The 23,000-nt window shown below is 41.9% G+C and overlaps 1 protein-coding gene across 1 annotated transcript; it reads right to left on the bottom strand.

Moving 5' to 3' along the window:
* Positions 1 to 649: 649 nt before the first annotated feature.
* On the bottom strand, positions 650 to 21,183 carry LOC145404614 (uncharacterized). The gene is made up of 7 exons (XM_080276133.1): positions 21,131 to 21,183; positions 15,027 to 15,079; positions 6,215 to 6,335; positions 5,483 to 5,702; positions 5,112 to 5,237; positions 1,239 to 1,413; positions 650 to 714 (listed from the first exon to the last, which is right to left on the bottom strand). The coding sequence occupies exons 1-7, from the start codon at positions 21,181 to 21,183 to the stop codon at positions 650 to 652; spliced, it is 813 nt and encodes a 270-aa protein (XP_080132259.1).
* Between the last annotated feature and the right edge of the window lie 1,817 nt (positions 21,184 to 23,000).

The following is a 23,000-nucleotide window of genomic DNA, read 5'->3' as shown; positions in this document are numbered from 1 at the left end:
TCTTACTCTCCTTCACCAGTCTCTTCACCTCCCTTCTCCTACTCACATATACCTCTCTCTTCTCTCTCTCATCTTCTCCCCTACCTCTATACGCTACCCATTCACTATATGCCTTCTTCTTTTGTTCCACAGCTCGTCTCACCTCATCATTCCACCATGCTGTCCCTTGCACACCCTTGCATCTCCTCCTCACTCCACAAACCACTTCACAGTATTAGTAATAGATAGATATACACGTATAACATTTATCAAACTATCAGGTAAAGTGACAATAAATTCAGCTTTAAAATTTTGGAAAGCAACTGCAGTATCTGTAGCAAAGCAAATGGAGACGAAAGCATGTGAGATGGACAAGAAAATAACATGCATTCATGGATTTATGGAAAACATGTATAGCCTGATGAAAAATGCTGTGAGGAGTTCTATGATTGCACTAAAGCATGTGTAAAAGTGGAAGGGGGTTTTAACGAATACTGTAGTTTAATATGATGTGAAACTACTGTGTTGTGTTCCCACAGATTTTCAGTGTATACAATAAAGGAAAATGAAAAAGGTAAAAACCTGAGTAACACAAAACTGACTCGAACTAGTGAGGTTAACAGACTTTAACTAGATCATATTAACATTACAGGTACACAAAACAGGGCTATTAGCTAAAGATGGAGTAATTCATACTGGATAGTTTTGCGAGACTCTGAACAGCAATGACTGGTACTGAAACAGAGATGGAAAATGGCCACATCATTGTCTGGATAGGCTATGTGCACTCATCTCAGAAGGGTTGTTTCTGAGGTGTAGATTTCTGCTGGTGGCTCATCTAGCTAGAGGTGCTGGATAGTTGTGGCAGCTATAGGCTTATGTATGTGTTTATGAAGCATGGTGTTGGGTGAATGAAGAGGGACACTAATGAGGTATGCCGTGTAGTGTTGGAAGGCTGTTCTTTTTTCTTTAAAAGGATGATACATAACATGATAAAATACAAACTAATAACTGACATGTGGAGGTGTAGGAGGACTACTGGGCCTTGGGATAGGTCGGTGCCCCCAAACAATAGGCTCTGAAGCCTTTGCCCAGAGTCGGACACATTAAAAAAAAAAAAAAAAAAAAATATTAACCTGAACATCAGACATAACTTTTGTATACTCAGTGAACCAATTTACTTATCTTCTATGCAGATTCAGCTTCATCAGGCTGAACTATTACTAAGGTTTAGTTTAATTCACCTAAATTTGGCCCACCTGTTATTCTCCTGTCTAACCTGGACCTGGAGCGTGAAGAATGGGATGATTCAGAGCGTGATCTGGAGCTATGGCGGCCTCTGGAGTAAGATCGAGAACGAGAACGTGAGCGAGAGTGTGACCCAGACCGGCCACGAGTCTTATGTTCCTCAGAAGTGCGGCTCCCATTTTTCTTCTGTAAATAATAAATACAGAATATGTAAATCTATGTGTGTACAGACAGAGAGAGAGAGAGAGAGAGAGAGAGAGAGAGAATGAACATTAGTATATAATCAAAGGATGCTGAAAAAATTAACACCTTCAATATGGGGACATTATATTAATCTTTTATAATCACTTAACAATTCTATTCAACACAGAAGCTCTTTACACTGGAAAGATCAAATATTGCCTTCATTTACCCCTTCCCTACAAGAGGCATCCTCTATATGATAAAAGTTTTTTTTTTTTTTTTTTTGTGGGGGGGGGGGAGTCACCTGTCTGAAAGATAATACTGTATTATTAGGAGGGCAGCTTAAATCTCAAAAAATCAATACAAATGCAACAATTCCCCCATCTTGGTTAGTGGTATTTACAATGGCTAACAACAGGTGGTGGCAAAATCTTCTCATCCCGTTCAATCCAATGATGTAATTTCTATTCCATTACTACCACTAGTAGGCTATTTTATTGAGTTTTTGGAGAGACTTTTCTAGCTGGAGGAGTTAGACACAGCCTTCAATAACCAACACTGTCAAGTTCTTCAGCATGTACTTTTCTCTTACAAGGAAAAGTCAATTTCTTCTCATATCTTCCCAGCAACATATTATGGTAATTTGTGCTACTGTGCAAACTACACACTTGCAATGATTAAGCATCCTTAACTAGTCTCCTATCTAACTTTCTAACCAAAAGGTTAATCTGACAACAAAACTCCCCAGACTCATATGCTGTCAAGCTACCATCTTTTCTTAAATATTATTAACTACCATGTTCTGTGCTTTCCTGAACTCGTGTTCTCTCCCCCTCCACATTCCTAGTTCCTTAACTCCACTTCCCAGGTATCCCCTTATATACATAAAATTTTCAAGGATGACCATACCTAAATACTATTAACAGTGTCCATGCGCTCATGGAAAAGTCAACTACAGACATTCTAAAGGTGCGCACTTTTCATTCCTCAGCATACAATTATGAATGATCATGACCCAGTACAAACATAAAGTCTTGACTTGAATACAGGGTAGCTGGCAACACCTCAATACTGCTTGCAGTAGCTGATTTTTTCTCATCCAACCATTTACTGCTCCTGCTCTGCATGGAGCACAGAGGCCTGGGGCTATGCTATTCAGTCCATGCGTTTAAGGGGAGATCGACCAATTACTGCTTCACAGTAGTAGTATATGCGCAATAAACCCCAACCAGTCACTGGATAAGTTCCCTTAAGGATGGGCCACAACTGCGTGGAGCACCTTCACCCACTTTACTACCATGCATCCATTTGTTCATTATTTGGGTACCACATAGTGCAGTACTGCTACGATTGCTTTCTTTAAGTTTCAGACAAAATTTCTTGGGTTTGACTGGGAGTGAGGAGATGGAAACAGTCCTTACCTGCCCACAAACATTATTTGTGGTGTAAAAAAAGCTAATCTTGCGAGTACATTAGTTAAGTTTAATGTGTACATTTTATTAGGTCAGTAACAATGATTAAATAAAATAGCGACATCTGACACGTTTCCACTCGTCGTCACAATTCATACCAGCAGTGTTATCAATGTAGCAATGTTACGGCTAAATTCAGAGGTTTTAAAAGCAATCTATCCAGTAAATATTTAAATATTTTCTGTACAGTATATGGATGGATGGAAGGATATCTAGCGTTCATTTAAGTCCTGTCTAGCATTTTTTCCCTTAACTTCCCTCAGTCTGGCAGATTTTTACCACTTTTGAGACCTATCCAGCAAATTTTTATTACTTTCCTTTGGCAACACTGCACGCCAGCCAGGCCTAAAGTCAGCCATTATCACGCAATGGATGGGAGTAGATGTCTCAGGCTTTGTCACGATTCCCCCTTCCTCCCCATTTTTACAACAATCCTTTTTGGCTTTAGTTCTCTTCATTGTCACACTTTTGCTTTTGACTCTTGCCCTCTTCCTCTTAAGTTCTTTCATGAAACTGCCCCACATATTTTGTTCATTCATCCATCCATCATCCAATCCTACATTGCCCCATGAGGAGAGCAGGAGCCCGGGGCTAGGCAAGTTGGTCCTGATATTTAAGATGAGAGTGACCAGCCTCACTTATCCCTGAGTGGCATTGCATGAGCAATAAACCCCAACCACCCCTTGGATATAAACCTTCACCGGCTCAATCCAATTGGAGTATCATAATTACCCACTAAACCACCAGGTGCCATAATTTGGTTATATGGTTATCACCCAATGTAATAAATGGTTTCCTGGTGTACAGGAAACCATTTGGCTCATCACTCCGTGTAGACTCACCACAAGCAGACAGAAGAGGAAAAAATGAAGAAAAGTAAGACAGAAGAGGGAATGTAAAGTCACTCATAGGCAGAAGGATGAGGAAAGAATGAAGGAAAGAAAGACAGATGAAGATGAAAGGAAAGAAGAATGGAGGAGAGGAAAGGGCAGACACCTAAGAGCAGCATTACATCGAGTGAGTGGATGGTGAGCGCCCTCACCCATTTTGTTACATGCTGAAATTTCATCGTGTGAATAAAAATGACCAATTTTCCCCCAATAGTTACACTGGTTTCACTAACTTCACTGAATATCGGCAGATTAATTTGCTTCTTGATAGCAACACACGTGGTTAGGGGTTGTTTTTAGGTACATCCAATAATCTCTCTGCCTTGATCCTGCATTGTGCTACGAGGTGCTCCATTTGACAAATTTTCAATGTTCTGCCAGTCTCTGTATCGCTTATCTATCTGTTAACTGTCCTCTTCTTGATGTTAAGCTGCCAGGATATCTGTTTTGCTCGAATATTTGCTAAATAAAGAGCAATAAACTGCTTGCATTGACAGGCTGTAGTATCGTGTTGAAGATCCATCTTGCTTACAGTGCTCACAGGTTCTCCTGTGTAAATATCATCCCATACAGAGAATTAAATGTGGATAATAATATATTTTTAGATGTTTATTTTTCCGATTTGATGGCACTCGTGATATCTGCGGGTTTTATTTTATGGGACATTTTTCCTTCAGTATTGCTGATTTAGGACATAAAATAGGAATTACGAGAGTTTTTCCGCATTTTAACCCTGAAACCATTGAACAATAGGCTGTGTGTTTCACACTTCGTATGGCTAAACCTTAACATTAGTATATTGTGGATTCCTCTTCCGTAATGTGAGATATACATGGTAAAAACATTTATACTGTATACTGCTTTATGGTGTTGTTTACCTAAATACTGCTCTTTCTGGTGTGCATTTTTAAAAAATATATCTGAGCCGTGGCAGTTGCCAGATACCACTTTCTGGGCGAAAAGTACTGGGAATTGGGTAATCAGGTACATGGTTTCCTGGTATACAGGAAACCATCTAGAATATTACTCTACAGCCACCTGATGGCAGCGCTGCATCAAGTAAATTGGGTGCTCCCATCTGTCAAAAATGATCCATTGTTCTAACTGAAATTAAAGAAAGTTTTAACCATGTGAACATGAATATCAAAGAAACTAATGCAGTTTCACAGCAAGACACATCATTATCAATGGATATTAAAGGTAAGAAAAAGCTTTTATGCTAAAACAAACAAACCACCAAAATGCTTCTGCCACATAACAATAATTTTACGGCATGAGAGATAACCAATCTATCTTACAATAACTGTTAAAAACTAGACTACAGGAAATCAGTGCTCACCTTGTCATCCTTGTTAACACTGGTATCATCATCATCATCATCATTCCATATGTCATATTTTGACAGGTCACCATCATCATCATCATCATCATCTTCACCTTCATCCTCTTCATTATCAACAACACTCTGCAACAACAATATGAAATGGAATGTCAGGACTATTTTTAAATATGAAGTAACACTGGACATCAGTTAATCTGGTCAGCACTCTTCAAATTTATGTAACAAGATGCAGAATACAACTTGAATAATTTTATTTCTAAATCCAAAAACTGTACATACATTGCACCACATCAAATAACAAGAGCAGCATACAGGTATATGTAACAGGCTACATGCAACACAAATTCTGTATGAAAACAGAATGAAACCTTTTTCTCTGATGATGATGACGGGTTCTTGTTACGGAACTTCTTTTTCTTGCGACCAAACTCATCATACTCATCGTCAGATTCTTCTCGCTGAATATATTCCACACCTTCACGCTCGTTAAACCCTCCACCATATCCAGTGCGCTCCTCCAGGTCACCAAATTTTGGAGCGTTGCACATATTGCAGGTCTGCCGCCGAGCCCAGTTTACGTTGCCACATCTGAAACATGGAAATAATGGTTTACCACACTAGTGTATTTACAATTCCTTTTAACCTCTTAAAACCAGGGGTATCTTTTATACTTTTTGCAAATACTGTAATTCTAACCAACTTTGGTAAGACATCTTGAATAGAGGGAAACTGTGCTGTACTGAGATGGCAGCCACGCCAAAACAATGCTGGCGCGTAGGAGTTACACTACCCATGTCTACTGTACGTGTTTCTGATACTTACTATAACAGTATGTATTTAGTGGGTATAATCTGCTGTAAGTGGGAACGTTTGGGTTTACAAATGGGATGTCCAGTACCAATTAGGCTGGGAAAAATCCTGTAGGATCTGTGCTTTTGTCATCATGCATGAGGTTTAGTACCAATTACATGCGATAACCAAAGGATCACTGAACATGCCTAGCTGCTTGACGTATTTCTGCATCAGTTGTTCGCAGACTAATTAGTGTGCAAAGATCGTTTCAGATAGATACACCCTAATAATAATCAAACAAAACTTACTTGCTGCACTGCCAGTCATCAGCACTGAAGAGTCCATGCGACTTTTCTGCTGCAGCCTTTCCGATCTCCATGCCTAACTGACGCTTCTTGTCACCTACTCCTCCTCCAGTTCCTCCACGCTCTGTGGTGCAAATATTGTCAGGGACCACTTGCACTAAAAACTTAGTGTAATTATTAACCATGCTTGTATAAGACAGCATTCTACACAGGGACGATGAAATGTATCATAGTAACCACATTTACCTGGAGAACAACGGAATAACCATGCATATCAAAAAAGTCACTGCACTCATATCACAACAAAAAAGCACATATAATAGATACTTTCAATTTTACGCAGTGTAATATCAACACTGGCTGCCTAAACAGTCATGTTAAATCTCAGAAGGACATCAGTGTCAATTAATCCTCTAAGCATCCTGTTTTACTGAACATTCTGGGGCACTTTTGACAATTCAACTACCAATACATTATATGTGCATTCATCACACAATATAATTTTCTTCTCAACTATGGCCTGATAACTTTTTACCTGATACCTGATAATATGCCAATTTACTTCATATACAGTAATACCCCAATATACGATACCCATAGATGCAATACCTCGGCTTAGCAATGGGGATACAAATTGCACCAGGCCCCAATACCCGATAGGCGAGCCCCAGTTTAACAACGGGCCCTCCAATGTTGCGCTCACAGACGACAGGCCAAAATTTTGAATCGCAAGTGTTCCAGCGGCCAGCTGAGCCCACCTGCCTCCCAGGATGCACAGAAATGTTCACGCAGGCCCCATAGCCATCGCTCACCCCGCGCTCAACCATATTGCTCTTCTCGCACCGGCCATCTCAGAGTGGGGACCTCCTTTGCGCTCGCCCGCCACGCACTGTGTTGCACCACCAATGTTACACAAGTTGCTATCACAGTGCATCGTTACTGTGTTTGAGCAGTGCCATGAGTAAAGCAGTGATATTAACCATGTGTGGAGTGCAATATTGTGTGATTCTGGGCTCAAATAAATGAGATAATGTCTGGTAAGCATGCTGCACGAGGTGGGAATAGTGGTGGTGCTAGTAAAGACCCTAGTCGTGGTGGTAAGCAGCCTGCTAGTGGTGGTGCTGGTGATGTTCCTGCAAAGCATGTACATAAGACTGTGTCACTGGAGGTGATTTTGGACATCCTTAAGCGGCACGACAAAGGCGAAGGTGCGTGTTCTATCGCCTCGGCTCTCCACCTGGTCAAGTCGACAATCTCCACAATCATATAGAAGAAGGAGGCCATTAAGGCTGCTGCTAGGGAGGATGCAACCTTATCCACCTCCTGTACCACCCGCCAGTGAAAGCCTGCAGTGGAGGAGCTGGAGTGGATGCTGCGCACGTGGGTGGAAGATCATAACCAGCGGAAGGCACCCATGAGCCAGGCTATTATTTGCACTAAGGCTCTTTTGCTCTGGGACAAGCTAATGGTCAGGCGTGAGCTTGATGAAAATGAGACCTTTAAGGCGAGCCATAGGTGGCTTGACTAGCTTAAGAGGCGGGCAAATCTCCACCACGTGAAGATGTACGGTGAGGCAGCGAGTGCAGATACGGTGGCAGCGGCAGCATTTCCTGATGTGCTGAAACGCATCATTGTGGAGGGTGGCAATAGCGCGAAGCAGGTCTTGAATTTTGACAAGACTGGGCTCTTTTGGAAGAGAATGTCTTCCAAGACATATCTTGCAATGGAGGAAAAGTATATGCCAGGATTCAAGGCCTAAAAGGACCGACTGACACTGCTGCAGGGGGGCAACGCCGAGGGTGACCTCAAGTTGAAGAAAGCCGCTCCGTGTCTACCACTCCGAGAACCCCAGGGCTCTGGTGGGGTATGTTAAGGAGAACTTTGGGGTTATTTGGAAGTTGAACAAGAAGGCTTGGTTGACTTCAGATATCTGTTCGTCCTATTTCCACTCGTATCTCTCTCGTGTGCTGAAGAGGTATGTGTCCCATGAAAATTTGGCGAACAGATTTCTCCTGGTGGTGGATAATGCGCCTAGCCACCCGCCTGCGATGATGGAATGGGCCAGCAATATTGAGGTGGTGTTCCTGCCCCCCAACACCGCGTCTTTGTTGCAGGTGATGGATTAAGGGGTGATTGGTGCCTTTAAGGCCTACTACTTCCGCTACATGATGAAGCAGTTGGTAAGGGCCTGCGCCAGTGATGACAAGACAACAGTGCAGCAGTTTTGGAGGGGGTATAAATATGCCATGCCATGGAAAATACAGTGCTCCCTTAACATCCACAGGGGTTAGGTAAGAGACACCCGCCTATGTTAAAAATCCACGGATATCTGTTGCTCCCCTTAAAAACACCCCTGGACCCCCCTTAACCCTTTGGCTGCTGTGATGACAACATACTGACTGTGCTCATTGCGAGAAATAGGAAAAAAATTGTGTGTTTTCAACTCACGTTTTAACCCACTTATCATTAATCTTGACAGCTAAGACTTCTGTCAGTCAAATGTCAATCTTTCTACAGTAACTCCTCATATTTCTATGCAGTTTACTTCGACGCCTCGTTTTTCATGCAAGATAAAAGTTTCCAAGTTGTCTCACACTTTGCTGATTTCCCTACGTTTCACTGCTCCCAGCCGGCAGCCAACGCCGACAAAGTTACCCCAGCCACTATACCACTTGGGTGGAAGAAACTTTTCCTTCACCTGACTGTGGAAGGTGAGTGGCAGAGGGAAGACGACACTCTGGGGGCCGTTATGGAAGCTATCAGACACACAAGCCAAGACACATCAGAGGTGGACGAATCGGCTGTAAGACAACACTTGACACACTACGACCTAGACTCAGGTGTGGCAGACATGACAGAGGAAGAGATGAACTCTAGTGAAGAGGAGAATGAAAGGCCAGAGCACACTGCAGAGGGCAAGATGAGCATGCAGAAACTGTCCCAGACCCTGTCCACAATAACCGACATGGCAACCACCTTTGATGCATACTGTACACCAGGACTACGCCTGAGGCTACCACCATCCTATTGACCTTGACTGATCTGAAGTCTCAAGTGATGGCTGTCTACAACAGAAACATACAGGAGCAGAGACAAGCCCGGATCACACGATATTTTCAGGAGAGAGAGAGAATGTGGCTGCTATTCTGCAAGACCTGGACGTGCCAGCAGAGGTGGACGAAGGAGAAGTGGACAGAGAGGAAGTGGAGGTGCTGGAGCCTGAGTTCGACTTCAAGGGCTTCGGCCAAAGTGTTGGGGCTTCCATAGAGAGGCCCATGTCACCTAGTAACTAGCCCATCTACCCTCAACACACCTTCACTTGCCACTAAAGCCAGTCTTCACTTTATTTCTGGTAAGGATTTTTGGTGTTGCAGCTCTTTAGAACAGCTTTAACGTCTTTTCAGGTACATGTTTATTGTGTTATGCTGTTTTAGCACTAGTAAACACTCTTCATTTCATTTTGGGTAGGGCCTGTTTGGTGTTATAATACTTTATGACAGGGTAGGTACATGTCCCATCAGAATGCTCCTCTATATTTCCCACTGATTCTCAACTTCACACTTCAATGTTTCACATTTCGTGTGGTTTTGGCGGGAACATCCAAGCAGCGAAAAACGAGGAGTAAGTTACTATTATTTGCAACAAACTGCATGTCCGTAGGCACTCCAAGCACGGAGAACAATTTGAGAGAACACAAGGTGTGTTTTGACAATCTGACGCAGGAAATAGCCCAGGGAGGTAGAAATTTCCACCAAATCACAAGATTTTTCCAAACAAAATAGAGTTACAGCGATGTTACCTCATCACAGTAACTGCAATAATAATAAAAACAAAACACTTCTAGCCAGTCTCCTATGATTTTGTTATGATATTCCAGTGTTTATGTTAGACTTTAGCGAAACAGTAACCATTTGAGGAAAATCATTACAAACTTTATCAAACTTCATGAATGACTTTTATTACCACTTACTTTTATAACACTTATTGATATATATAATGTCATGAGTCATTCCATACCACACCTGCACAGTTTGAAACTGCAAAAATGTTCACTAGCTAATGTGCTTAACATCATGACCTCTCTGATTATCGCAAAAATATCACTAAATCTATCTATCTATCTATTGCCAGACGCCTCAATTCCGTTCGGAGTGGCCACAAACAAAGTGCCTCCACGTCGCCCTGTCCCCCGCCATTTCACTGCCCCGCTTCCAACTCACACCCCTCTCTCTCATATACCTCTCCACCCCATCCCTCCATCTCATCCTTGGCCTCCCCCTCCCTTTTCCCCCCTCCACCTCACTCACATACACTCTCTTCGTCAGTCTTTCACCCTCCATCCTCTCCACATGGCTGTTTTTAGGCTCATCTGGGTGGGTTTTGGACTTGGTTTGGGGGGAACCCAAGATGGTAAATGGTCCACATTGAAATACATGTTAAAAGTACCCTGTTACATGATACCCCACCTAACGATGGGGTTTTACCTAACCAATCAGATCGTTAAACCGGGGTATGCTTGTACATGCTTTGAATATAGTACACCTTACATCTTTCAAATCTGTTCATAGCTAGGCTGGCAGACCCATGGAATCATGGTACTCCTAGCAAGTTAGCCACTGTAAAAAAAAATAAAAAGCTGCCCACAGTTAAAGCTGCTGTAACGGTACTAACTAGTATGAAATGAAGAGCTTAATAAGATGTGAGGTGAGAGCAGTTGAACAAACAGGGAGTGGTAAGGGTAGATGAAAGAAAACAGGAATACAGTTAAACTAGAGACTGATTGACTACACACAAAAAATCATGGTAGACTAACAATACAGGTCACTTATGTCATACAACAGGAGTAAAAGCAGAAAATGGATGGCTAAAATATATACATAGTGTATATACATAACACTACTATATAATAAATAACAAATAAAGTCACCTAACATTAACATTCATACAATACATCACGAACACACCATAAAACTATGAATAAACAAGTTAAAACTACACATAAAAACTTAAGCTGACTGCCAAAGCCTTCAACAAACAAGAGAGTGGCTCCTGTCATAGATGTCTCTTCTCAATAACTGAGGAGAGAGGGGAAGACCTACCTTCTGCCCAAAACCTGGAAATGTATCAATAGTAAGCATCGTCAAGACTGGGACACTCAAGTAAGAGATGCCACACAGTCAATAGGACCAGACAGTTTTCTCAGTAAGGAGAAAGTTCTCCCTCCAGGAGATGGTGATACGTCAGACGTGTATGACCGACCCATACATGTCAAGGCAACTTCCCAGTGATGTGTTTTGGATCTATATCACTGTATATATATTTTGGTAATTTTCTTTAACTTTGGGAGAAAAATGAAATATTCCAAACAGGAAATGCTTATGTGCCAAAATCTAATTCTGAGCACAATGTAACTCTGGTCACAAACGACCGTATGAGTCAGGCACACACCTCACAGAGTATGTTTTGTTACAGTTTTTTTTGTAATTAAATTGCTTGACTATGAAAGCTGAAATAATTTATGACTTTATAAACTGAAAAATCAACTATGTGAATGTAATCTGTGTAAGTTGTACGGTGACCATCAAATAAATCAAAGTTACAAAAATCTGGCAGGAAATATCTAGACTTTCTGGCATTGTCAACTTTGCAGCCTGCTGTCAAGTAAAGGTATATGTAGTTTAGTGTTTACATGGAAGGACAATGAGGTTATGGTGATATTAGCATCAGCCAATCAGTAACATCAGCACATTGTATAATTCATGCCAACCGCGCCACCAGAGCTCAGTGCTCAGTGAATGGGCTTGTCATTACTGAATATAAACAAAACTGAAAAATGCAGGATCTTTGAAATGGTTTCTTTTCAAGGTTATCCTCCTATAGTAGGACTTGCCCACGTTTGCGGCTGTGGTGTTGTCCGCACCTGTGTACAGTGTTGCCACGTTTTCTATACCGTTATCTCTCTCTCTCTCTCTCTCTCTCTCCTGGCGGGAAATGTGAGCCACCCTGAGTACTTTTGATTCTTTTATAAGTTATTTATAATTGTGCTTTCATTTGTTAATTTGGTTTTGTTATATTTAGTGATGCCGACAATGCATTCAATGCATGCCCCTCTCCTGCCTCTCTCTCTCTCTCTCACCGACTGGGTGTGGAAGTGTTGCCGCTCGCGAGTGAATAATGTTTTTTTTTTTTTTCTTCGGTATTGGCATATGCCTACTATTTTGTCCTACATATTAGCTTATGATTATAAATGTGATTATTCCTCGCCCTTAAAATTATGGTAAAAGCCGGTAAATGTGAGCATTTTTCCCTAGCAACATCTGTACAAGATATGCTTGGGTCTACGGAGGTACGTACTTTATCTTAGGCCAGTGTAAGTGTTGCCACTCACAAGAATTACATGAATTATTTCTTTTACTTTGGATATTGGCATATTTCTTCTTTTTTCAGGCTCATTCTATTATATCCATAACTGTGATATTATTACCCACCCTAAAACTACGCTAAAAACTATTAAAAGTGACTACAATTTCTTTTAGCAACACTGTACAATATGTATGCCATGTTTCTGTGTTACTGTATAAATATTTTATGCATAATAAGATTACTGTTAATTCATCCATCAAAATACACAAGTGTAAGTTTTATTCATCTGAATTTATCGAATTTGTGATGCCTTGTACATAAATAGCTTCCGTTTCACATCGCAAGTTGGGGAAACGTGGCACCATTGTACACAGGTGCGGCCACACCACAGCCGCAAACGTGCGCGAGTCCTACTATAGTGAGCTAATTAGTGTTTCTCCCCCCCCCCCCAAAATTTAAAGCTATCTTGATGAACACTTGTACATTTTCAACTGACTTTTAAATTTATTTATCTTCTACTGTACTTTAACATCTCCAATCATGACTCGAAAGAGGAAAGTTTGAACACTTGTAGGACATACTGTAAGGGTAAAAGTCTTACTTTGCTGCAATGACATCTACAGTTCTTTGAAACAAGTGCATATCCAGTCACAATTGTACACTTACAGAAGTACAGCATCTACAACAGAATTCAAATTACATTTAATAAAACTTGGGTTACATGGGGTTAGGCTCAGTGGCCATACTGTGCAGGATTATCATGTGTGGTTTAAGTCACCACCTAGGTACATATGAGGCCCCTAATAACATAGTGTACTGAGCGCCACTGCAAGCGAAACTGAGTTAAGTATACCACTATGTAGCCCAAACCCTCTTTGATCTGGAAAGCAACCACGAGGTACAGAAAGCAACTGGCATTAGGGTCCAAATTCCCCTTCTGTAACATGGTCTCACTGCCCGCTTCACCTCACTGCATCGACAAGCCTTCATGTTGGTCACAGGATGTACCAAGTGCCTCCCAGTAATGTGTTGTCTGGTGTTACCGGATACTAGCATTTCTTTATGCTCACTGTCATGCATTTTTTTTATACCATTGGTCAGTCCTTGTCCGAGGCTCAATAACCACACTGGGGAAAAACGCAGCTACTGTTGTACCTTTCAGAATGCTACTAATTTCTCTTCTACCAAGATTAGCATGACATGAAAGTACGAACGTAAAAAAAAAAAAAAAAAAAAAAAAAAAAAAAGCACTAAAAAATATTCATTAGTTCCAAAGTTTCTCCGTTTTCAACATGTGGTGTTCGGTACACTATGTTATTAGGGGCCTCATATAAATATCCACTCATAACTGCACACTTAAAGAACCAAAGCACCAGGAACATATTTTAGATATTGCTCGGTAACACCTGCGTTACAGTTAGTTATGTCCAGTAGCCATACTGTACAGGGTCATCATGTATGACTTTAGTAACATCCTAAGTACACACAGTAAAAAAGTATATATCGTGCAGGAGGGGTACGATGATATCCGAAATGATCAATATAGCCTGTGTAGTACTTGGAAATTTAATGGTTTATCATGTGAATGTGCATCCAGGGACAATATCAATCATAAATTGTCATATGAAACCTATCTATGACATACTTAGATAAGCATGTTTGACAACAGGGAAAAACCATCAAATTGTTTCGGGCCAAATGTGCACCAATACTTTTTTTATCATGTGTACATAACCAGTTATAACTGCACACTTACAGAAGTGCAATGTCTGCAACAGAATTTTAAAAAATATTCAATAATATATGGATTATTATGGGGTTATGTCAAGTGGTCAAAGAAGGTTCTTCCCAGATACAAAGGAATATTGATTCATGTAATAGGCTAGTGCAAAAAATATAGTACAGACACACTTCCTAAGGGTTTCTCTGGGTATTTCTTTGGGTCTAGCAGCTTGTACAATAAACATAAATTTTTTCTGCTTTTTTTTTTTTTTTTGAGTATTCATGTAAAAGGGAAAGGATGCTGCTAAATGGGCTTTAGTGCAAACAATGGCAGTTTGGGGCTGCCTGTACTACATGACATGTACCCCTCGTACCATTTATAAAGTACTGTACAGTACTTCTTGTGAGCAAAAATCCTTAATTTAGATCTAACCTGTTACTGACTACTTTACAACATCATTCATTCATTCATTCATTGCCAGACGCCATGTATCCCAGACGGGGTGGCCAAGGGCTTAGAGTTAATTGTTTTTATAGGGAGGGGCACTAATCCTCCACCAACCCCACTTGACACGTAGGGATGCCAACAGCATCTGGTGTTCCCAGGCGGTCACCCATCCAAGTACTAACCAGACTTTACAACAATTATCTTAATTATCGTGGCAGCTTTGGCACAGCATACAAAGTATCTGGTGGCACTAGGCAAAATAAAAAACAAAGCAAATCTTACCTTTCCCACAACGATTACACGTGCTGCGTCTGGCAAAGTTGACATTTGAACACCTGAAATAACAGTAATTTATATCTCAGCAATGACCAAAACAATACATCTAAGGTTGTGTCCGCAACAAATTCCTACTGGCAAAAGCTGTTGCAAGAAGGAGTTTTGCATCACTGTGGCCTAGACAAGTGACCCCACTGGATGCAAGCAGATGCAGCTGAGTACTTCATTAGGTTACAGTTATGTAGAATTCCCACCTGCACTAGCAAGCACCTGCTGTAGACATGGCCCAACAGGGTACAAAATAATTATTAAACTATGATAGTTTATGACAACCTTTCAGCATTATATCTGAAATTTAATAGCTGGGGTACCTTGAGTTAGTACTGACACACAGTATTAATAAGTACCTACTGTAATTCTTTACCAAACAGGAACACCAATTTCAACAAGCTACAGTACATTAAAACTCATGATCTCAAGGTACCCTAAGTAATAATGGTACATATGCAACGCAGATAGTTAACTGTTGAATTCTGAATGCAGTAATTGATTGGAGCAAAATATATATGCCTATTCTGGGGTATAGTAGTTAAGGACGTGGCTAAATCGCCCGTGGCAGTGTTTATCGATGATCACTCCAACCGGCCGCGTTGTTTACCAACCATCGCTCCAACTGAATGCCTCAGTATATTAAACACTCAAAACAATAATAACCATGACAAAGCTATGGGAAACTTAGTGAATTAACCAAACTTAACCTAACCTTAATTGCATTTGAAAGACAGCTTTCAAATTAAAAAGAAGTGCATTAGAATGTTACACATGGACAGCTACTGGTAGTCGTTGGCGGAATATTTACGCATTTTAAATCCTGATTTATATTCAGATACAAGTTTATAAAAATGCCCAGTAGCTGTGATAATCCAGGAAAAATAATAAGAAACCTGTGAAAGATGCATTTCAATAGAAAATATGGAAAGGCCGTGCCCGTCTGGTAAAGAATTAATTATTAATAGTTGTGACAAGTGTTCGCGGGCCCTCTGGGCCCCTCGTACTTGCTCCTGCAGAGGGCTCTTGCACTGTTATGATACATTTTAGTTATAGCTCTGGGCAAAAAATTCTACGGAGATCCTATGCCGGGCGCCTGGAACAGCATTTTTTGGTCAAAATTGATCGCTCATTAAATATAGTAAAAGTTTTTCAATCGTGATGGGACCAAGTTTTTTCACATCGGTGAATTTTTTGCGATTTTTGTACCAATTTTGGTGCGATTTGAATGTGTAGTTTCAGCTGCCCAAAATACACACACACATCTACTGCTATAGTATATTAGATAAATGGAATGATATACATGATGTTGGGAATCTAATCAAGTTGTTACAGAAGAGGACCTAGTGATCTGTGTAGGACTGATTTAAGAGACCAACTGACTCCAAAGCAACATCACCATCTAGCAGAGACTTGGAAAGATTGATATCCTGACAGAAAAGAACCACCTGTAAGCCTCCAGCCGTCAGTGACAATGTTCAATTTTAAACCTCTGACCTCTTGTGCTAACTATTCAAGTCAATACAATCATCTCATCAGGGTAAATACCACTCTGACCATGAAATATTTTCCAGTACTTTAATAGATCTGTGTATAGCACCTGTACTTGTACAGAGTAGAGATCAAGTAATACAAGTCATTCAGTGTAAACCAGACCAGGAGACCCTCAATGTGCTTAGACCAGTTTCCATGGAGTGACTCCAAAAGCCTGACATCACCAAGGTATCCAGTGTTCCACAGGCAAGAACCATATTCTAACAGGGGTCTAATATGTAACTAATAAAGACAAATCATTAACTCCCTAGTGTGTACAGTTCTACAAATCAGCTGACAAACCAGCAGCTTTAGTAACTACAGACCTACAGTAATGTGATTATGGAAACGAAGTGGTGTCAACTAACATACCAAGGTTTCTATGGGGGGCAACCACAGATACCGTATAGCACAACCTTGGAGTAGATATTCTATTTACCCTTAAAACCCTATGTACCATGATCGTTGTTTTCCAAGTTTGGTACGTAAAGTCCAATGTATTGTGATTGCTGCAAGGTTAACTACATACAACTGGACAGCTGTAACCCTACCTCTGTAATGATTTAAACTGTACTGGATACCTAGCCAATGGAAACTAAGAAATCTGGCGGTGGGAGGCATGATTTGGCCCCCTCCCCGGGTGTGGGGACCCTCCACTGCAGGCCATCTCTCCACCTCCCTCTGCCCCACTCGATCCTGCCCTCAGTGTCCCCTCCCACCTAAATTACCCCCCACACCCTCTCTAGCCCATATTGGCCATGTGTGGCAGGCAAATTCCCTCCCTTTCCCCCCTTCCTGATGCCACCCCACACTCCCTATTCCCCCTTATTTCTCAAGCACATTCCATTCTCACTCATAGCAAGGAGTGCCATCTTTTTATTTTTGACAGTTGATTGTGCAACTAACCATTAGACATATGAGTGAAATATCCATTTTCTGGTGTGTAAAATCAAGCTCTTCAAATCTATAAGACCAAAATTTACTCTGATGCAATTTTTTTTCTTTCTCTATACGTGAGGGGGTAACAGTTTTTATTCCGGCATTCTTTGACAGTCGATATTGCGGTAACCATTAGTCATGTGAGTGAAATATATATTCTCTGATGTATATATTCAAGCTCTTGAAATCTGTCAGAAAAATTTTTACCTTGGTGAATGTGAAAAATCGCATCCTTTTTGCAGTTCCGAGGATAATGGGGCTGAGAGATTTGCAGACTTTAGGGGTTAACCCTTTAAGATTCAAAGGACTATTTTGAGTCATTTGTAATCCAACCTCAGAGATTCGGATGACGCTTTTAATCGTCATTTTAAGAAACTTTTGTAAAATATTCACCATAAATCGCATTAATGCATCATAACAAAGAGGCTCGAGCATGATGTCACGGAATGGTTGCTCTATGTGTGGCGGTACTGCACAGCTGGTCTGACTCATGGCTTTGTTTCTTTATAACTTTATTCTTGGTGAATATTTTTCTACAGCAAGGTATAAAATTATTGGTTTTTGCCTAACTTCAACTTGTCACTTTGACTTTTTATTTTCTTTGTTTTCCTTTTATGAACACTCTATGATAAAGTACAACTATTCAGCTTCAAAATAACACCACAACCAGCATCCTATCGTAAAAAGTGTATTTTCACTGACCAATCAAAGAAAAATATCGCAAAGCAAATATACGGCTGAGACTAAAATAAAATTGTGTATCTCTTTCCTTTCGCTTTACTGCACAATGAAATGCAAAAATTACCATAATCTATACATCATTGTAAAGGTCTATCTATCTATCTATTGCCAGACGCCTCAATCCAGTTTGGGGTGGCCACAAACAAATCGCCTCCAAGTCGCCCTGTCCCCCGCCATTTCACTGCCCTGCTCCCAACTCACACCCCCCTCTCTCATATACCTCTCCACCCCATCCCTCCATCTCATCCTTGGCCTCCCCCTCCCTCTTCCCCCCTCCACCTCACTCACATACACTCTCTTCGTCAGTCTTTCACCCTCCATCCTCTCCACATGGTCAAACCACCTCAGTGTGTTCCTCATAACGCTTCCTATCACATCCACATCAACACCACAACGCTCCTTTATATCCTCATTCGTCAGCCTGTCTCTCCCTGTGACTCCACAGGCTCCTCTTAAATAACTCATTTCCACTGCTCTCACTCCTGACTTGTGTCCTTCCAACAACGTCCAAGCTTCACTTCCATACGTTAGAGTTGGTATCACAATACTGTCATGTAGTAACTTTTTCACTTCCATGCTCACTTCCCTGTTTCTTATCACTGCTTTCAAAGAACTAGCAACCTTTCTTCCCTGCTGTACTCTTTCAAGCACTTCACCCTCCAAACCTCCATCCTTACTCATCACACTACCCAAGTACTTAAACGTACTCACATTTTCCAATTCCTCACCATCCAACCTCGCTGTCCATTCACTGACTTCACCTCTCTCAAAGACCATCACTTTACTCTTCCCTACATTCACCTTTAGATTCCGTTTCTTACACACTCTCCCAAACTCTTCCACCAAGCCTTGCAGCTCCCCTTCGTCTTCATCAACAACACAGTATCATCTGCAAACAACAGTACAGGGAGTTTCCAAACACTATCCTCTCTCACCAGGGCCACTCCAACATCCACTACCCTACCTTGTACCTCTTTTATTACCCCATCCATGTACAGATTGAACAACCATGGAGACATGACACATCCCTGTTTCAACCCAACTTTCAGAGAGAAAAATTCACTTAGTTCCCCGTCTACACGCACTGCAGCCTTCGCACCATCGTACATACTCTTCACAGCATTCAACAACTTCCCATCTACTCCATATATTCTTAACACTTTCCACAATCCTTGTCTCTCCACCCTGTCATATGCTTTCTCCAAATCCATGAAAGCCGCATACAACTTCTTTCCCTTCTCTAGAAACTTTTCCACTAAAAATCTAAGAATGAATATCTGATCTACACAACCTTTTCCCTTCCTAAAGCCTCCCTGTTCTTCTCCAACTAATTTCTCTGTTCTTTCTCTAACTCTGTCAGTAAGTATCCTACCATACAATTTTCCTATTATACTAAGAAGACAAATGCCCCTATGATTACCACACACTTCTTTTTCCCCTTTTCCTTTGTACAAGGGAATAATTATACCTGACTTCCAATCCTCCAGGACTCTACCTTCCTCCCAGGCCAATCTGCACATCTTCCACATCCATTCTACTACCATCTCTCCCCCATGCTTCAGCATTTCACCACACACTCCATCAATTCCTGGGGCTTTCCCTGATTTAACTTTCTTCATTGCTTCCACAACTTCTATCCTACTGATTTCTTCCTGTCTTCTCACCTCCCTCCTTCTCCCAGCCACTTATACTCGCATTACTTCCATCCTCTATGTTCAACAATTCCTTAAAGTGTTCTCTCCATCTGCTCACTTTTTCTCCCTTCTCCACTAGTAATCTACCATTTTTATCTTTTACTCCCCTGCTAACTTCACTTCCACCCTGTCTTACTCTTTTCACTTCTCTCCAGAACATTTTCTTACAGTCCCTCCACTTTACACTCAAATTCCTTCCAAATTCCTCATCCACTCTCTTCTTACTCTCTCTTACTAAACTTTGCATGGTTTAAACCAAATTTGCATATCTTTACTCATTATTTTTTTGCCGAATATTTTTCTACGGCAAGGTATAAAATTTTTGCTTTTTGCATGACTTCAACTCATCATTTTGACATTTTATTTTCTTTGTTCTCCCTTTTTTTTTAACATACTACGATAAAGTACAACTATTCAGCTTTAAAAGTGACACCAAAACCAACATTCTATCATGAAAAGTGTATTTACACAGAGCAATCAATGTAAAATATCGGGCTGCGAAGATGTGGGTCAGTGCGAGTTGCTGACTCTGGCACAGACAATAATCTGCCCGGCCCAAAATTCTGATAGGGTCAATATCAAGAATATGAATTTCCACAACTTTGTATGCTCACTTCTATGGCAATAATAGTACACTCTATAGCCTGAATTTTAATCATTAATTGATTTTCTTATCTTCTGATACTGCTGGTTCTATTATATGGCACTGCCACTGCATATAAAAACTAAAGCATGACATGAAAAATCTAATGGCACTATTGCATGTATCAGCACTTGTCCATGAGCTAACAAAACACGTGACTTTGCGTTTCATCCTATAATTATCAGAGTCGTGTGCATTCAATATCAAATTTTCGAAGACACTACAGAACGGCTCTGCAGAGGACGTGGAACCCTCTTTGAAGTCATAGTTATTATGGTATCAGCCCACAACATTCGTTTCCACCATACTACTCAACGTGATAAATCTGTTTAAAATAATTCCCCCAGTACCACCGCTGAGTAATAAAGCGTTTATTAAAAGTAAGTCTAACCTCTGCCTGGGCGACAATTTCAACCAAAGAGGTCGCCGAGCATAAACAACGCTAGGTTCACAAACCATAACATCGTTTTTTCCTAACCAAACACCCAAATTTCCAATAATTCAGTACTTACTTTGGATCCACGCAAACCCAGTCCCCTTCTGAAGCTTTATATTTTGTTGACATGTTACAAGATGCTTCCACTATGGATTAATAGACAGCTTAACTGGCATAAACCTCTAGCAGCCTCCCTACCGAGTCTCCCTCGACAACGACGCAGCGGTTATTCTTACAGCGCCCTAGGACTATTTACACCAAGGTCGTGTAACCCTTTTTATCCAGCTGCACCGCGGTGGTTAACTTTGTTGTACAGCACTATCCTCACAGCCTATAAATGAGGAGCCTTTTTGTACATCACTATCCTCACAGCCAATGAATGAGGAGCCTTATACCCTGTCACCTGTCTCACAATCGTCCCACCGTGTATTTTGTAAAAGGACCACTTCTCCCTTCTATCAGTCAAGAAGGGGTAAACCCCGCAGGGTGCACAGTCTCATTCATCCTCCGACTCCACCCACGTGGGTTCCTCTGTGCGACCCTCCAGGCAGCGACTCTTTCCTCTCTAATCTTCCGATAGCAGTGAGCGACCTGCTCCAGCCATGAGGAACGTGGATTCCCCTTGGCCTCCTCCACCCTGGGTTAACTCTGAAATACCCACTCCAAGGGGAGACCACAGGGAGGCGCCCGGACGGGATGACGAAACACTAACCCCAAGGAGAGACACAGGGAGGCGCGTAAAGGCCCCAGGCTAGACGGGACGCCCCTCACTTCCCCCACACCCCAAGGGACGGAGCTCTCTCCCCGGTGGAGTCCCTGTTGGAGATTGTCTGGAGTGGCCCCATCGTGAACCTGGGGGTGTGCTCGCTACAGCCAGTGCCCCGACATCACCAGCTGTTGCCAGACTCCCCGAGGAAGAGACGCCGCAGACAGCCCCTGACGATCTCTCGACGCCAGCAAGAATGCAGCCCCCAGCCGCCGAAGGATCCTCCCAGGACTCCCGGCCGGGACCTACTCAGACCAAGCAGCGAGGTGTCCTCCTCCTCAAAGGGCAGGTGCAGAGCAGTGTGCCCGCTTGCCCCGTTCAGCCCCAGTTCCGAGGGCTGGCGCATGCACCGAGGCCTCACTAGAGAAAGGCCTTCCTCTACGCAGCCCTGCAGCCCACGGCGGACGATCTAGCACACGATGAAGGACCCGCGCCTCTCTCAAGAGTGCGCACCTGATGGGACACCTCCCACATCTAAGTGACACTTGCAACTACCTGGTCTCCCGTAGTCCAACTCCTATTCTTATGTACTGATATTGTGTTTGTTCTGTCTTGTACTGTGTCCTGCACTTGTATCTTTTTGTGGTAATATATGTGTAAGATTGGCTAGCCTGTGTTTGAGCCCTGTTCCCTTGGTTGCATGCTCTAGACCAGGTCTTGGAAAGAACCCAAGTCAGTTACTCGTACTCAGAGGACAAGAAGTTAATCTCTGAGTACGCAGCATAACAAACTTATTCAGAGATCACCCTGTGAGCAGGATCAGCCTCAAGAAAGTGGGCCACATGCCCATACAGCTGAAGTTGGTGTTGACATACCTCGATTCAGTCTCATGGAGTAGTTGCTCGCTATGCATCCAGTTGTACCAGCGATATCCCATGGTCCTGTGAAGGCAGTACCAAAGGAGTCAATTTCCCACTTCAGGTCACTGTTTAGTGTCCATGTCTCACAGCCATAAAGTAAGACAGGGAGAACCAGCACCCTGAAGATGCAAACTTTTGTTCTTCTGCACAAATAACGACAGCGCCAAATACCCAAATTGAGTGAATCCATAACCCCGTAGGCCAGACCAACACAACGAGAGATCTCACTGTCTGATCTACTGTTGTTATGGATCACACCACCACGATAAGTGAATCTTTCCAAGACTTCCATACCCTCACCACATGCTTGAACAGACTGA

Source organism: Coenobita brevimanus, chromosome 64, assembly GCF_032717465.1.
Source record: "Coenobita brevimanus isolate Jiangsu-jjx chromosome 64, ASM3271746v2, whole genome shotgun sequence".
NCBI lineage: Eukaryota > Metazoa > Arthropoda > Malacostraca > Decapoda > Coenobitidae > Coenobita > Coenobita brevimanus.
The sequence above is the reverse complement of the archived record's forward strand: the minus strand, read 5'-3'. Positions and strand labels throughout refer to the sequence as shown.